At 40.8% G+C, this 18,635-nt stretch overlaps 1 protein-coding gene across 2 annotated transcripts in view; it reads right to left on the bottom strand.

The window, feature by feature from the left end:
* csmd3b (CUB and Sushi multiple domains 3b) overlaps positions 1-10,223 on the bottom strand; it is a 421,680-nt gene extending 411,457 nt beyond the window's left edge. For both annotated transcript variants that reach the window (XM_085261673.1, XM_085261674.1), the window contains exon 1: positions 8,927-10,223. In XM_085261673.1, coding sequence (XP_085117799.1) covers positions 8,927-9,176 — 250 coding nt within the window. In that variant the 5' untranslated portion in view covers positions 9,177-10,223. The remainder of the gene's footprint in view (positions 1-8,926) is intronic.
* Positions 10,224-18,635: the final 8,412 nt, after the last annotated feature.

Raw genomic sequence — 18,635 nt, 5'->3', positions numbered from 1 at the left:
ATGGCATAAGTCTAATAAGTGCCCCAGGAAGCCTAACGATTAGCCAATCAGTGCCATCAGCGAGATTAATGCCTCTGACAACCACTGTAAGCGATGCGTTATGACAGGGGTGTTTTAAACAGCCAGTGCTTGCATGTTTTTGGTAGCTATGAGACATGACTACTGTACAACAAATGCAGGAGCATGCAAAAATATATTTTCTTTACCCTTAAAACCTTAAGACAACCAATATGTTGGCATGGCTACACATCAGTGTCAAATTAAAGTTTATTACATGTAGATTTTAGATTCTAGCAATATACACAACAACGTATAAAGTTAGTTTTTTAATAACTTAATTTAAAAAAGTAAATGTTCATTTATTGTATATCCACTACATGCACAGTGAAAACCTTTCAGGACTTTTTTGTTTTGTTTTATTTTTGGTAACAGCTCATTGTAGCTCATGAAAATCAAAATCCAGTATCTTAAATTATTAGAATATTTCATTTTAAGTTTAAGCAAATTACTGTTTAAACAGTATAAAACTTGTTTCAATACATGCAACTTACATCAAGACCGCTGATTCAGCATTTGCCCAAATGATGAGGGTTAGCAACAGAAGGTCATTAATGAAAAGGGTGGCTATTCACAGAGTATTGTATTATCTAAGCATATCAATGGAAGGTTGACTAGAAAGAAAAATATTGGTGGGAAAAGGTAGACAAGCAACAAGGAAGACTGCAGCCTTGAGATGATTGCCAAAAAAGTTGATTCAAGAACTTGAAGAACTTCACAAGGAGTATACTGAGGCAGGTGTCAGTGCATCAAAAGCAGAAAAGGGGCTACAACTGTTGCATTCCTAATATCAGCCACTCCTGAGACAACATCAGAAGTTTCTCACCTGGGCTAAGGAGAAAAAGAACTGGACTGTTGCTCAGTGGCCCAAAGTCCTCTTTTCAGATGAAAGTAAATTGTGCATTTCATTTGGAAATCAAGGTCCTAGAGTCTGACAGAAAAGAGGAAAGGCATAGAATCCAAGTTGTTTGAAGTACAGTGTGAAGTTTCCACAGCCTGTGATGATTTGGTGTGCCATGTCATTGGCTGGTGTTGGTGATAGTTGGTTACTGTGTTGTATCAAGTCCAAAGTCAGAAACCTTCTACCGGGAGACTTTAGAGTTCTTCATGTTTCCATCTGCTGACAAGCTTTATGGAGATGCCGACTTTCTTTTTCAGCAGGACTTAGCAACTGCTCACAGTGCCAAAAGGACTACCAAATAGTTTGCTGACCATGTTATTACTGTGTTTGATTGGTCATCCAACTTGTCTGACCTAAATCCCACAACTATCATCAAGAGGAAGATCAGAGACACTCAATCCAAAAATACAAATGAGCTTAAAGCCATTATCAAAGCAACTTGGGCTTTAATATCACCTCAGCAGTGCTTTACTTATTGGAAAGTACTGTAGTCCAAATCAGTACTGATTATATCAACATATTAAAAAACGAATAATTTGAGATACTGAATTTCTATTCTCAATAAATATTTCACTTTACATGTCATTAATTTTTTTCACGGTATTCCATTTTTTTAAAGATACAATATTACTGATTAACAGAGAAAATTAAAATCTGCCCATCTATGGAAATTCGTTAGAGTAGATGCAATATCTGTGAAGACAGAAACAAAACGGACTATTTTTTCTTGTTGTAATTTCATGTCAGCTATTGTATGTACTTTCTACAGAGAGAACAGTCATTAAGGGAATCAGTTTCCTCCTCAAGGACTGTCTGAGAGGGGCACACTCTGGTTGTCACCAAGGACTGAACCTTTGACCGACTTTGCTGTTTATGCATCCACACGTCTATCCTTCTCCAATGCCATTTCCCATGTTCCTTCAAGCATCCATCTTTAATGAAATATGTCCTCCTACCATACCAATATTGCATGTTTCTTTACATAGATTAAAGCAGATCACACACACACACACCAAGAAGGAGCACCAGCTGGATCTGAGACTGTCTGTCTTTGTTAATTTCTCATCTGCCTTTCTCGTAACGCATCAGAGTGTGTGTGTGTGTGCGCATGTGTCTACCTCCTATGCCTGCGTGTCCGTGCGTGTGTGCACTTGTGTGTTTGCAGTTACCCTTAGGGTAACACATGCTATCTCGGTGTGCCCAATATTTTTTTGTGTATTTATAAGTTCCTGTGTATGTGTGTATGCGTGCCTGCTCTAGCCTCCTCAACATGTTCATGTCATGTCTACTTCGAGTCATCTCTGAAATAATGAAGAGGCTACAGTGTGTGTGTCTGTGCCAGGTTTGTGTGGAAATCTCATATCTTCTGAACTTCCTCCGTTAATTATTAGAGAAGCAGAGATTTCTCCAATTTGATTGCCCTTTAATCGTATTTTTTTTTCTAATTTGAAAAAAAGTAAAACTCTCAGGTAAATTAAAAACACACTTCCTAGACTATTTCTTTTGATGGTTTGTTAACATTATATTCACTGATCACTTCTATAGGAAGCTGCCATACCTTTCAGTTTAATTACAGTGAATTATGATTGAACTTGTCACACTTGTGTCAATGAGTATTCATAACAGACCTTGGAGGAAAACAGGAATTGTATATATAAAGCTGTTAAGGATCCATGAGACCTTAAAACAGCTGGAACAGCTAACCAGAGTGCAGTCTCCCTTTTTATTCCAATTTGCATGGCAAAATTATCACTTCTTTCAATTTAACAAGCCTGTTGATAGCAGAGACAGCTCAATATGTGCAATCTGACATTTTTAAAAGCATACCAGGCAGAGATCTGTAAATACATGAACAGATTTGGCTCCAGCAATTAAAAGAAAACACAAAATTTGGGTGGCAATTTGTGTTGCAGGGAATAAAACGTGTTCCCAGCTAGAAGGAAAAAAATGCAAGAGATTAACACAGCTGTACCATGTGTGTGCCCAGATAATATAATCAACACTTATAACAAATTCAAAAAGAATAGAGGTTCGGGTAGGAGGGGAAAAGGAGAAGAGAAGGTAAGATGAATGGACAAGAGAAAAGAGAAGGAAGGGGGATGAAGGAGGTAAGAGGAGAGATGCCAGATGTGGGAGATGAAAGAAAGGTGGCCATTACAAATTCAGCATGGGTGGAGGTCAGTAGGAGGATGCAGGAGGAAGGAATAATGGGTTAGCAGGAAAGGCAGGGTTTGGATGGAGAGAAAAATGCAATTGAATATGGATCAGTCAATATAGAGAAAAAATGTTCTTGGTGACCACTCAAAAAGTAGGTTTCACTAAACTGGTTTATTCAGAAGTATGCATAAGCCAGGGAAGTATAGTTTTCAGTAAATGCTACAAAATTAACTAAAAGGGACAACTAAATAATACTGCCTACAGATCTAGTTTGTTTGGTTTGTTTTTTGGCTTCAATTGGGTCACGATTTTTGGGTTCAATTCAAAATTACATCCACACGGGTGCCAAACTGTTTTCAGACAGCTATGGTGATAACATAAAAGTATGCAGGTTGTAAAGGAATCGGAGGGGAAAGAGAACAGGCGAGAGCACAATTTACATCAAAAGTAGCGAAAAGTGATACCTCTAACTGAAAGTTCAGTTCCCTCTAATGTTATCAAAGGTAAAATATCAAAGGTACACAAATCTCACATATGTTCATGGGTTTAGGGGTGACAGTTATCACAAGATTACATTCATGAGAAAGTAACTTACATTATAAAAATAAACTTTCTGGGGAAATCAATGCTTCCTGTTTGACCATCAGGTATAACATAAATGAAAAAAAATCTCAAGAGAATGTTCACAACACATTTAGCACCTTAAAGCTGGGTGATATAACAGCAAAACATTGTGATACTTTGGTGTTAAAAATGGTGAAGGCCAGTGTTCCACACCCTGAAGGCACAGTGTGCATGTCAGCATTTTGTCATTTTCTCTCCCATGTTTTCTTTACCTTTGAATTGACAAGACGTGGCTGAAAGTACAAGTACCTATGTCAACTGTCAACAGCAAAAACGACGGACGTATGGAGTAATTTTCTTTCACAGTCGACAGTGACAGACAGCCAGGAGACACTACAAGTCCGTTCTTTAACACAAAAAACTTGGCAAAGCATCGGAAAAGCAGTCTAAGAGCAATGACACTCATTTGGATTCATCTTTCGGTTTGACTGGCAAACATCTCAATATGCAAACCCAACATTTACACTAGTAATGTTAACTTACTACTACAAATGGAAAGCTGCTGCAAATCACGTGTTCGAAAAATGCAGATCTTGAAAACTACCTGCACATTTATACTACCTATACATCTTTGCACCCAGTAGAGCACAAACCTCTGCCAAGGAGATGTACGGAGTCCTACCGCCGTTTAATAAGTGAGAACTACTTCAAATTTAGAGTTAACTATGAAAGAAATCACATAAATTCAGGTGTAGATGGCAGCAGCAAAAAACACTTAATAGAACATAAATAAGAGGGTTACTGGGCATGAAATAAAGCAAACATAAATGGCAATGACAGCACGTCTGGCACTTCAGGGTAATAAAAAAACCAAGTGAGGATTATTAGCCTGCACACAAGTGCATTAAAGTAGACTGGGTACAAATGACTCTCTACCTGCTTGGTGGAGGTCTACACTCTACTGAGCACATTTTCTTTTTTCATTTTGTCAAACTAGATTCCCACAGGATCGTTAACAAAAACTGGATCTTGGATGTTTTAATTATTAAAACTGAAACATTTCAAGCTCCTCGTCACTTATTTTTCTTGGTGCTTTAGGTTTAGTCATGTTTCAAAATAGGCACTGAAATATTTCTATAGGTAAGGCTCAAACAGATGAAGAAACAATAAGCACAACAGTTTAAAAAAGGTGGTTAGAAGTAGTAAAGGACACAAAAGACACCAGCACAAAGGTTGAGAATGATCAAGATTAAACAGTAGGAAAGGGTGAGATAAGAAGTGGGACAATCTGAGCCCAGGTTTTTGTTAAAGAAACCAAAATTGGTAATTGCCTTACATGCTTACCGTTGAACCTCGCCTCATCTTCTCCTTTCTCTGTCTCTGCAAGCCAAAACTATTTATACGATCAAGAGGCTGACTCTACGACAGACACATCTTCCTCCCTGAGAAACCAGCCATGAGCCACAGGATTAAATGTGTGTTAGAAAGTCTTTGGTGTGTGAGTATGCTGCTCTGGCTCATTATGAACACAGTGTTCTAATAGTCCAAATGTACAATGTGTCTAGCAGAGACAAAAAGTTCCCTCTGTGAGTTTCAGCAATAAGACATAGTATCAATTGTAGATAGAATATCAAGTGATTTTTGCCCCCTAACTAACACAGATAAATGATCAGTTGGGGCATATTAATAGACAACATCAATCAATGACTTATAATCAGCATCAGGGTTGTGGACTGCTCCAATCATTCTTTGATATGCAGAGATGAGCTGTAAAGCCTGGGTGGTGGACCGTTTCCCCGTGCCTTAGAGCCTTTGCAATTTAACACTGATGACCAGCATTAAATTACTAGATGCTACCAGAGGATGTCTGATAAATTTCAATTTCTTCATGTTGCAAGAACAAAGTACTACATGGCTAATCAATATAAATTAAATTAGCTATTTTTAGCCTTATGGGTTAATTGCATGGTCACATGCCTGATTCTAGCTATCAGCAGAAATAGTATGTAATTCTACACCCTACTGATGACTGGAAGACAATGACCCGACTATCTAATTGATAATTGGTCGTATTCAACTAGTCAGCGTTGGTCCTTTAAATTGGGTGCTGATGAGATCTATAGTGTCATTAAAAAAATCTCTAAGGTTATATCTCTGGTGGCACTGCTGAAAAACAGCTCAAATCCATATTTGCTGCGCACATGCAGGTTGAGAGGTTGGACACAGCTCTCGTTTTGATTCTGACAAGTTGAATGTAGCCCAGATTACATTTAGGTCTGGGAGACGGTGAAAAATGTGTGTGGGTTTTTCCTTGCGTGCATGTGCACATGTGCAATTTAGTATGTTTGGTGAGTAAATTAAGCCTCTGGAGCCACAGGACAAATCTGACAGATGAAATGAAGAGAGGGAGCCTAGAGGATAGCTGAGAGCACAGAAGAAATGCTGAGCGGAGGAGAGAAAAATAGAGGAGCAGGCGACAGGAGAAGGGGTGAGAGGAGAGGTAGAGATGAGCTGAGGAGAGCAGAGCAGCAGGGAGGAGGAGGAGAGCTGAACAGATGAAACGGAGAAAGGACAAGTGGCGAGAAGAAGAGCAGAGTACGACTACAGCAATTTTTTCAAGATATACTGTTAAGAAAAACTTAATTTTAAACATAACGAAAGAGTAGCACTTTTATAATCACCTCTCAGATACACAGAGTCCAAAGAAATTAGGAGTATTGAAACCTTTCATCAGCTCTCTCCATGAATGACCTCTTTAAAGTCCTTTCATTGCACAAAGACTTTGAGGAACACCGACTCCTCAATTAAAGTCCCGCATCATGACAAAAGATGCTACTTCTCCAGAAATGGTACTGTATCTTTGTGTCAAATGTGTTAAGCAAGTTGAGAAATTAATGTTTTTGTCCACTGGCTACAGCAGCGTGTGAATCCATTACCGCCTTGTTCATTACTTTACCTTCCAGATTGCTTTTTAGAATAGAATTGCAGGTCCATACAATGATTGGTTACCTGCCAATGGCCGGTGGAGTAGACTAATTTGCCAGCCACAGCCAAAATGTAACAGCGTTTGGCTGGTGGCTGCTTTTAATTTTCCAGCTTCTTTTTAAAGCCTTGGTCCTGAAAATGTCAGCATGGATCAAGGGGACATTTAATTACACATTTATTTACTTTTTATTCCAGCCTCTGTACGTTTAAAGAAGGCTTTATTTGCCCGCTTACTTTGCCAGCTTCTATACCTTTGACATTCAATTGATCCTAATAAGAATTAGCATTTCTCTAAAGATACTCTTTAGACTGCTTTAAATAAAACAGCTATCCCAAGAAGTATTTTTAAAAATATCTGCTGCTATGAGGTCTATCACAGGCTTGACAGCTGCGAGGAGATCAGTGCCAGGATCTGTGCCCCCGAGGGTTTAAAATTAGATCTTCTGCGCCTGAGGAAATCCTACCTTTCTTGCCTTTGTTCAGTTGGCACCCTACAAATCACAATCTCTCATCTGTCCATCAAAGTGAACCATAACAAAAAAAAAGTATTTTTGAAATCAGCAACAAAAAAAGTCTGGAGTTTCCTGGGTGTTATTTTTTTTAGCGTTAAACTACAACACTGCATGCTGTGATGGTGCAAAACCGCACGTCTAGACTGTCCCTGTGTCGATTCGCTTAATCGCTGTAGAAATCCATAGTATTTCTGTTCAGTCAGCCTACACACAATCTCCCCGCACTGGAGGATGATACAGACTTTGCAATGACAATGACAAACGGTTCTCAGTAGCTTCCACTGGAGCTGGATTTTTGAGGTTTCCTTTTCCTTCTTGTGCAATTTTCAGGCTTAGTCTATCCCCTTATGAAGCCATATTTTCTTATGAAACTACCTTGGCTGGGTGTTATCAGAAGCCCATAGAAGGGGCAGGCTCAGTTAGAAACCTGGTCCTGCTCGAGTCTCTAAACTTGTTCTGTCTTCTTCCTATCGTGTTATTTCTCCCTCTCTCTGTCACTCAGCTCACCTCCCTCTTCCCACATCCCTACTTCCTCTACTTCTTCTCTATCCATCTTTTCCCTCTTCTACACCATCCTTTCCTCTAGATGCGATGATTAAGACTCGGTTACTCTAAACACCACAAAAGCCTCACCTGACGCAGCAGTGACTGCGTTTGCCTGGGTGTGTGAGCTCACTCAAATGTGCGCGTTCATACGACATTTTTGAAAAGGATCAGAAAGACAGGACTAAAAATGGAAAGCAGGGAAAGACAGACAAAGAAGGCAGGAGAGGGGGTGCCACGCTGTGAATATTTTAACATTTTATTTCACTCAAGAAAGGAAAGAGTGGGAGCAAGTGAAACAAGGAGGAGAGAGGGAGGGGGAAGAGAAAGAGCAAGGACAAGGACAGAAAGTGTCTAAGATAGAAAAGAAAAAGAGGTGGTGGGGGGGACACCAGAATTATATAACATCTTTTGACTGAAATGCAGTTTCATAAAAAAAAAAGAAGAAGAAGAAGAAATGGTCATGGTGGAGGAGGTTTGGGAATAAAATGCTGTGTAAGGCTTGGGCCTCATCACTAGAAGCAACTCACGTTCACACTCATGCACACACACACACAGACAAACACACTCCCGCACACACTTTGGTATAAGCAACTCACGTTCACACTCATGCACACACACACACACTTTGGTATAAGCAACTCACGTTCGCTGCCACAGCCCAAGAGCTACCGCAAGAATATTTATTGGCTACCAGCTCAATGGCTGTATTGAAGAGAAGGATGAGAGAGAGAGAGAGAGAGAGAGAGAGAGAGAGAGAGAGAGAGCAAACTGAAGCAACCAGAAAACGAGGAAAGAGGGAGAGAAGCTGTTGCCTGTTCCACTCATCTCTCCCTCTTTCCCTTCATCCTACCTGTATGCCAATTCCCTTTTCTCTGCTTTGCCCCGCAACACACCATACATCCACGCATACATCCCCAACCCCTTCTCACTCACACTCTTGCACTGACACCTCGCAGACATCCTCGCGCGCACGCAGACACCTCTCGCACACTAGCAGAAGCACACCCACACTTTCCTCTTTACAAACGCGCGCGCGCTTGACTGCATCAGTAAAGAAAAAGAAGAAAAAATTAAAAGAAGAAGAAGAAAAAATGTACTGCCGGCCATTCTCACTCAAACCGTGTGACTGCGTGTGGGTTCGCTTATTAACTGTCTGTGTATGCGCGTGTGTGTCTGTGTGTTTGCGGGTGTCGCATCCCCTTACCTTGGGCGCGCGATGAGAGCGAGCAGAGAACGAGACTCCACAGAAAACAGCGCATCGCCGTCATTCCTCCGTCCCTCATCCTCTCGTTCGTCCCCCTCATCCTCCTCTTCGTCGTCACCCTCTTCATCCTCCTCGTAGCCGACGAGAGGTGCGTGAGACAGCGTTCCGTGCCGCTATTAGTAATATTATTAGCATCAATACATCTTCCGTGAGCCGAGCTCGAGCCCTCTAAGCTCTCACCGGGCCGCATGCTGCTTCACATCCAGAAAACGGAGGGAGAGAGAAAGAGAGAGAGTGGGAGAGATAGAGAGAGAAAGAGAGAGGGGGAGAGAAACCGGAGACGCGTGCGTTTTCTTTGCCGCCTCCTTCTAACATAGACTAGATAAATCCTTCATATCCGAAAAAAAAATCTAATAAATTCAGTCAACATCCACCGAGGGAGAGAAAAAAAGCCCAGAGAAGCAGAGGGGTGGAAGGGACGGGCGCACAGGTTGCCTCTCTGTCTTTAAATCCACTCTCCGCTAGGTTTTAGCGGTGCTTGTCGTCAGTACCTCTCTATTCCGTCCCGTTCCATTGCAGAAAAGTGATAGAGAGGGAGGGAGAGCTTCAAATCCACACTTCCCCTCAGCTGCATCTCCTCTTCAGTCGGAAAATATTAGGCTCTGTGGCGTTTTCCCTTCTTATATGCCTCTCCTCCTGTGCTCTTATGTATACTGCGCGTTCCCTCTTTTTCTGTCTTTTAAAAAATATGTATATCCCCTTGACTTTTTTTTCTTACCGCTGAATATCTCAAAAATGAACAGGGATATCTGTTTTTAATAGGGTATCTGTTCGGAAAATCTTCCTCTCTTCCGTGCGTGTGTCAAAGCTTCTTTTTCTTTCCCTTCTCTGCACCTCCTTTCGCTTTCTTTCTATCTTTCTTAATTTCGTTCTTTCTTCACAAACAATTGCGCTGAAAAAAATGTACCTTTACCTCCCCAAATAAGAGAAATTGATCTCACCGTTTCTCATTCATTCGACTTCTTTTCAAAAAAGCGTCACAGTCACTGCGTCTCATTATCCTCACCAAACAAGTCAAACCAGAGCTCGCTCGTGATGTTGAGCCAGTCCTTAAGTTCTCTTGGGAAAACCAAACGAGGAAAGGATAGTGAAAATCCCTCTTGTCAGAACCCCTAGGAGACGTGCATCGTTCCCTCTGCTCGGTGTGCTGTGGTCTTCTCTCCTGGTGTACTGGTTGGTGCGTCTCTTCCCTCTGCGCTGATACAGGGATGCTGCTTTCAAGAGCTCATCGTAAGCTCCCGCTTCTATTCACGTGCGTTTGGTCGGAAATAATAGCCTAAAATTGACTCGGTGTCACTCTTTGCCACTGCAGCTCTGTAAAAAGGACAGTGTTCATTGGTTTACACCGGTGTCAGGGAATGGTTTCTTACCAAAACTGAACGTCTAGTCAAAATTTATTATAAACGGGGAAAAAATAACAAATACTCAAAAGGTACATCTTAAAGCAAATGGTAATTAAACTCATAATTAGTAACATGGGCCAACTAATGATCAACTAACAGTCATCACTCAATTACTCCATTTGTCTTTTGAAATAAAATCAATACAAGGAGGAAAACGTGGGAATTTGGCGGTAAATGGTAGACAGAAATGTTTGAGTGTATCTAATGCCGACTGAAGTGCACTGCTGATCCCTTGAAGGCATCTAAAATACTTTAAGCTAATGCTTTGAATATGTTTAGAGGCAATGCCCTATTTTGGTATATTTGCAGAGCTCCTTGCCTCCACTTTATATTAACAAAGTCCACAGGGGAAATGTGTAAATGCACCAAGTCATTACCAAAGAATGATAACCTCATAATAGTTTGCAAGTGGGTATAAATAGCATGCCACTTCAGGCACATTTAGCTTACCACATCTATGCAGTAAATGTATCTTTTTTTTGTTTTTCCTCCCCCCAAAAGGGTAGGAAAGAAGGGTAAGAAATAATGGACTAAATACAAAGTAACATGGAGGCAAGGCCAAGAGGTTACAATGACTAAACACCCAACAGGTCAGGTCCCTCCAGTGTGCAGTTTTGGAGTTTATGTATTGATTTATTTAGATTCATTTCTTGCTTTTTTATATGCTGAAGGGAAACAATTGGCATAGGAAAAAACACATCACTGTGTCATGACTTTTATCTGTTAAAGCCTGGATTAAAATCAGAAATGTCCAAAAAAGAAAAAAAGTCTATATATGGTTCTATGATTTTTGTTACAGCCTTATGTTCATACTTAGCAGGCTTAAAGAGGCTATGTGGGTGGATGAAGACCTTGATGAGCCAATGCTGCTTGCTCCATTGACGCCGAATCCAAATAATCTTTAAGCCTGGTGTCTATATTAAAAGAATCCAATTTCTCCACCTTCCAATTAACAAGCATTGTCCATTTCACTGAAAGGAAGGTTAATCCCATTGAGTGTCGTTAACCCACTGTTGGACATAATGGGGAATTTAGAATGAATATTTCTGCAAAAAGTTCATTTTCATTAGTCTTTGTTAGGTTAAATTCCCATCTGTGCATTTCTGGGTTTTTCAGTTTCATGTAATGGTTTGATTTAAGACAAGATACCAACCTGATTATTTCCGTAAGGAATTATAATATTTCCAACTTACTCACAGCAAGAAGGTCCTGGGTTAAAATCCAGGTATCCAGGCATGTCTATGTGGAATTTGTATATTCTTGCAAGGGTCCACAGTGGGTACTTCAGGTTGCCCCAGTAGTCAAATCCATAGTGTTTGGTTAAGTGGTGACAGCTGTGACAGGCATCTGCAACCCTGAATTGCACAGAGAGAAGAAAATGGATAATTATGCATTGTTTTTCTTTAAACAGTTTGTGTTGTCACTTTTGATATCACAACTTTCCAGCAATCCTCAAAATTTCTTGGATTAAACTTTTGTGTCTTTATTCAGTTGAAATTTGCAGGCAGCACAAAAAGAGAAGAAGAGTATATGTTGGCTTGTTGTCCACTCTTGTTAGTCAACATTCACTGTGTAACAAATCCCAATGGTCAAATTGTTGTTGATGCCAAACTAACAAAAAGTCTACATTTAAAATGTGCTACAAATATTCAAATGTACAAAACATTTGTGCAAACAAGTTGGGAAATTGATACTGGCTTCATTAAATGAATTCTGTCAGCCAATTATCCAGCTTAAAAGTTTGTGCAAGTTGATTTGTATTCAAAACACAAACAAAGAGACAGAAAATTGTATACTGGCATCAGTGATTCTACACTAAATCATGACATCTGATGTAAAAGTTGTTCTAAAATTGATTTTAACGACCAAGTGTACTCTGTGGCTATCCATTTTTCACGTACATCCATTTTTTTATTCACCCTTTAGAGGAAGGAATCTCCAATCACCCGTTACCTCATGGTTTCCCTTCAAGGTTAAGTTGTATTCAGACTTGAGATTTCTGTGAGATCTAGTTCTTGAAGCCATACCAGCTGACATAATTTGAGCTTGTAGCTGAAGTTTTTTGAATGGTTGAGTGTAGCTGTATGTACTGTAGATGGGGTTACTTACTTAGATAACTACCAAAAATGAAATGTTAATCACACCATTCTTTACAATATAAAGTATCAATGAAAAACAACACTAGAAGTTGCTGAATATGAGCAGTAAAAGCTACCAAACCCAATCTCCAATCCACAGTTCTGTTTTCTGTTAACTTTTGTGTCAGTTAGTCTTCTGACATACTCCTTATCTTAAAATTTCTTTTCCTTATCTTCATTTTTTATGTTGTTTATCTTTATCTGATAATCAAATGTTATTAGATCCAGTAAAACTTAGTTGCAACAACTCCAAGCTGAGATGTGCACACACACATCCAATCCAGGGCTCAAAAAGTCTTTCAAAGCATCTAACTGTAAAAACAATTATCCTTTGCCAGACAATATTTAACACTTACACTTCCTAGATGGCACTACTCTTAAAATATATAAAATATAAATAAATTTAGTTCATTAAGTGTTATTATATAGAGGCTCAAGTGCTAATATGCTACCCCCATTTGGGAAGCCATAATTTTTGGTCTGTTTTACTCCCATGTCATTAGTAGAGACCATCTTGCAATGGGTTTATGTTAGTCACGACTACTACATCTGTCTGTCAATAGGGAGTTAAAACAAGCATGTGGGACGTGCACTTCTGTCACCACTTACTCAGTACAACAGTGTTAGACCACACCCATCTTCAAACTCAGCCTTCATTGTAATCTAAACTACTTTTCTGTAAGTTAATCCTGCCATGATCATATCTGTGCATTGCAATCCTGCAGTATATCCACCCATCTACGTGGGATTCATTCCTGCTACGGTTGGTGTTTGGCACAAACACATACACACACAAATAGAAAAAAAAAACAATACAAGCCATTCTCTCTCAGTAGGTAATTAATAGTATTAAATTAGTAACGGTGCTTTTGATTTCCTGATCATTGATTCTCAGTTTGAGTGCAGCTCTGGTGTAATTTACAGCATCTGAGTGTGCGGAGAAGAGGCGAGTAAACGGGGCATGTGTGCTTTTCTGTTCTGAAATGATTTTAAGAAACGTGGCGCGGCTGCCCCTCTGTTGGTCTTCCATGGTCTCTTGTGTTCTGGGGGCCTCTGGATGTCTGGAGTTTTGATCTCCTCCATACCCGCTTCACACCCTGGAGGACGGGGCTGTGGCCCCCCCACACTCCCTAGCAGATCATTACATGGAGAAACCTTTGGAATGCAAGCATGCTGATCCACACAGGTATGCACACATGGGTATTCACAGACGCGGACTAAAGCTTTCTTGGCTGCTACCTCAAAGCACACTGTGCGCTGTCTATCTTGCGTGCTGCACAATATCGTTTATTATTTAGTAAATATTGATATCTATGACTAGCTAGTTTATTGTGATGGTGCTTTGTTTTCTCTATTATTATGTTGCTCTTTGTTGTTTGCTGTCTCCTCTGTTTGTTTTTTTTTGTTTGTTTGTTTGTTTGTTTGTTTTCTCCATACAGGTGACCCAGGAGTTCTTTTTTTTTTTTTTTCTCTCTCTCTTCCCCCCCCTTCTCACCGTCTCTTCTCCCCTTTGGTTTTCTTTCTTTCTCTCCCCCTCTTTCTCTCATTCATTCCCCCTGTCCTATTTATTAAAAAAAAAAAATGACAAAGGATGAACTGAAGCTCTGCCATCACGTAATGTCGCATACTGCTGTTTCTGATGTCATTTAGAAAAAAAAAAGAAAAAAAAAAAGAAACGTTTATGTGGTGGAGGAATATCCAACACTGGTGAAATTGTGTACATGCATCTATGTGAGAGTTAGCAGGAATATGTGACAGCGAACTGGCTTGCATGCCTGAATGTATGTGTGTGTTTGTGAAACCTGCTCCCAAATGCTCCCTTGAAGCACTCTTCTGCCATCTACAGGCACCTTCTCTCCCCCTTCTTCTCTCTCACTTTCTCCCAAACAAAAACTTGTGTTAATCATTTTGGCATCATTTCAATATTCAGTGCAAAACTGCTGTTTCTTGGAGTCTGCGTGCGTATCTAGTCCATATGCATGTACATGGATGTCTTGAATCCTCCGTGTGCACAATTTCTGGGCCCTACATTAGCTGTCTGTTGCTTTCAGAAATCAATAAGGCAAGCGTGAGGTTCATGTCTGGAGAGAGAAAGAGAGAAAGGAGAGTAGAATGGAAGTAAGAGTGGGATGTAAAAAGGGAGAGAATGGAGGGAAAGGTGTTAGGTGGGAGATATGTAGGGGTGTGAAAAGGAGAGGAGCAGAAGGCAAGAATGCACTAAAAGATGCAAAGAGGAAAAAGAAGGCTGTACAACAAAAGAAGAGCCAAAAGGAGCAGAGGAGAAGAAATGAGAAAAGGAAAGTGGGTGAAAAGGCAAAAAGGAAGAAGACAGGAAGGAAAGACAAAAAAATTATGGTAAAAAACACTCAGGTTAGAGAAATGCAGATAAAGTCCAGGGAAGGAGGGAGACAAGAGGGGGATGGAAGGAGGTCCTGTGGCTAACGAATAAAATGGGTTGGTGGGGGGGGGGGGGGGGGGGGGGGGGGGGTCATGGAGGGGGAGAATGCTAGAGAGACTTTCATGAGTAATTCACTATTCACAGTGGTTCTTTGCAATTGCCCCAAAAACTAGACATACACAGCAGACAGATGTAATGTATTCCAGCATGTCCTAGAAACCCAAGAAACTAAGATTCACTTTACATACTTTCCTTATTCTGCTGCATACTAAGCTTCATCCAGAAGAGCTTATATATTGCGAGCAGGTAGAGGCATCACTGTCTTGTTCAAAGCAACGTTGTTGACAGACCTGAACCTGATTTATCTCTGTAGGCTTTCCTACAGAGTGGTACCAATGGTTCAAATGATATGGCATATATCACTGCTGCATTTCAAAATCCTATTTGTTTGTATCCATTACTTTGCTATTGTTGTGAACAGTCAAAGTTTGTTTTTGATGATTAGAGGCGACACATCCAGTCTATTTGGATCCAGAAGCCAACAGCTGGCATCAGATTATATCAATTGTCAATTTTCTTCTCTGTTTACAGGCCTTATTATGGGAATTGTGAATAGGACAATGGAACATCCTAGGTTGTTTTTTTTTAAACGGCCCTTTTTATACAAATTATGTTGTATTGTGTTTGTCATGTCTGAATTATCCTGAAGCAATAGCGCATAGAAGCAAGTAAAGCTGAAAAAAAAGGCAATTCATTAGTAACCTGGGAGAGACCACACCACTGTCCTTCTGTTCTCATGCAATAATCATTTTCAAACTCACATACATGGCCCAAACTCTGCATTTTGACTATATTCTAACTGTTTGTGTCTCTCATTTTTACAGTAAAGCAAAGTGTCAGCGTGGTATACGGCTGTTCCATGCTGTAAAAGTGTACTCAATATGGTCATTCAGAAAATCACTAAACTTCAAGTGTCAGGTTATACAAATTATTTTAGCCTGAGCACAGATTCAGCAATAATTTGCTATTTCAAAGATCAATTGTCCTTTTAACAGTAAAGTATTAAAGCCAACAGATGAGCGGTAAACAACACCGAGTTCCCTATTACCAGATCCTTTCATCTGTACATTCACACAGGTGTTGAAAAATCATCTTTGTTTATTTGTCTTTTCTATTCATTGACCCTACCCAAGAGACGGATAAACTGTATAATGACTAGACTGAGCCTGACAGTCATGTAGCAGTGACAGGTTTGATTTAAATTTCTTTAATATGGAGAGGAATCTCACTGAATGTAATTGATATGCTCAAGAACAGCAGGACGCCCCGGTGCTAGGAGCATTACGCTGCCAGATGTGCATTCTGACTATTTGACTTGAGCCCTTGCGGGACTAGCAAAAACCGGTCATGTCAGTAAATGAGCAGACGGCTTAACTGCAAATGTGGGACATAGGAATCCCATATGTAAGGAATCTTGTGAAGAAAAGCATCCAAGCAAAACAAAAGGATGGATTTATTTATTTATTTTTGTCACTGGAGCATGATCCCTCAATGGGACATGCGCTAATGAGGTAATTGACTAACGAGATATCCAATCAGGAGCCACAGTGCCGGAGGGCGGGAAGGCGGCTGCTGTCGACACGATCGAGTTATTCCCGTTTTGCAAACACACACACACACACATGCACAGTTATGCAGGCAATAATGCCCACACACCCCACAACAGAGAGAATATTTGGTCATCACCAGCTGCCTGTATACAAGCAATGTTGCTCGTGGGGTGTGTATGGAGGGAGACAGATTGTATGAGAGTGTGTGAATGTGTGTGTGTGTGTGTGTGTGTGTGTGTGTGTCTGTCTGTGTGCAACGGGGTAGTGTACAACAAGAAGCAGCATCATTGACTTTACAACAAGGTGCCAGTGGCTATTGCAAGCACACACACACACACACACACACACACACACACACACACACACACACACACACACACACACAAACACCAGGTTTTGGCTCTGATTAGTTTCACACATGGCAGACAATATCAAGAGTGTTACCCCTGGTTATTGGGAGGACAGATACAGAGGCCATCTGATTGAAAAAAGTAAGCGGGGAGGAATAGTGTTACTGTCAGTGTTTAGCAGAAACCTCGTACAGTGGGGCAAAAAAGTATTTAGTCAGCCATCGATTGTGCAAGTTCCCCCACTTAAAATGATGACAGAGGTCAGTAATTTGCACCAGAGGTACACTTCAACTGTGAGAGACAGAATGTGAAAAAAAAATCCATGAATCCACATGGTAGGATTTGTAAAGAATTTATTCGTAAATCAGGGTGGAAAATAAGTATTTGGTCAATAACAAAAATACAACTCAATACTTTGTAACATAACCTTTGTTGGCAATAACAGAGGTCAAACGTTTACTATAGGTCTTTACCAGGTTTGCACACACAGTAGCTGGTATTTTGGCCCATTCCTCCATGCAGATCTTCTCGAGAGCAGTGATGTTTTGGGGCTGTCGCCGAGCAACACGGACTTTCAACTCCCGCCACAGATTTTCTATGGGGTTGAGGTCTGGAGACTGGCTAGGCCACTCCAGGACTTTCAAATGCTTCTTACGGAGCCACTCCTTTGTTGCCCGGGCGGTGTGTTTTGGATCATTGTCATGTTGGAAGACCCAGCCTCGTTTCATCTTCAAAGTTCTCACTGATGGAAGGAGGTTTTGGCTCAAAATCTCACGATACATGGCCCCATTCATTCTGTCCTTAACACGGATCAGTCGTCCTGTCCCCTTGGCAGAAAAACAGCCCCATAGCATGATGTTTCCACCCCCATGCGTCACAGTAGGTATGGTGTTCTTGGGATGCAACTCAGTATTCTTCTTCCTCCAAACACGACGAGTTGAGTTTATACCAAAAAGTTCTACTTTGGTTTCATCTGACCACATGACATTCTCCCAATCCTCTGCTGTATCATCCATGTGCTCTCTGGCAAACTTCAGACGGGCCTGGACATGCACTGGCTTCAGCAGCGGAACACGTCTGGCACTGCGGGATTTGATTCCCTGCCGTTGTAGTGTGTTACTGATGGTGACCTTTGTTACTTTGGTCCCAGCTCTCTGCAGGTCATTCACCAGGTCCCCCCGTGTGGTTCTGGGATCTTTGCTCACCGTTCTCATGATCATTTTGACCCCACGGGATGAGATCTTGCGTGGAGCCCCAGATTGAGGGAGATTATCAGTGGTCTTGTATGTCTTCCATTTTCTGATGATTGCTCCCACAGTTGATTTTTTCACACCAAGCTGCTTGCCTATTGTAGATTCACTCTTCCCAGTCTGGTGCAGGTCTACAATACTTTTCCTGGTGTCCTTCGAAAGCTCTTTGGTCTTGGCCATGGCGGAGTTTGGAGTCTGACTGTTTGAGGCTGTGGACAGGTGTCTTTTATACAGATGATGAGTTCAAACAGGTGCCATTCATACAGGTAACGAGTGGGGGACAGAAAAGCTTCTTACAGAAGACGTTACAGGTCTGTGAGAGCCAGAGATTTTCCTTGTTTGAGGTGACCAAATACTTATTTTCCACCCTGATTTACGAATAAATTCTTTACAAATCCTACCATGTGAATTCATGGATTTTTTTTTCACATTCTGTCTCTCACAGTTGAAGTGTACCTCTGGTGCAAATTACTGACCTCTGTCATCGTTTTAAGTGGGGG

The sequence above is a fragment of the Mchenga conophoros genome, linkage group LG22 (genome assembly GCF_057382185.1).
Source record: "Mchenga conophoros isolate Kocher_MC1m ecotype Shallow Benthic linkage group LG22, M_conophoros_male_GT1.1, whole genome shotgun sequence".
NCBI classification, from domain to species: Eukaryota; Metazoa; Chordata; class Actinopteri; order Cichliformes; family Cichlidae; genus Mchenga; species Mchenga conophoros.
Note: the sequence above shows the minus strand (reverse complement) of the source record. Positions and strands in the feature narration are given on the sequence as shown.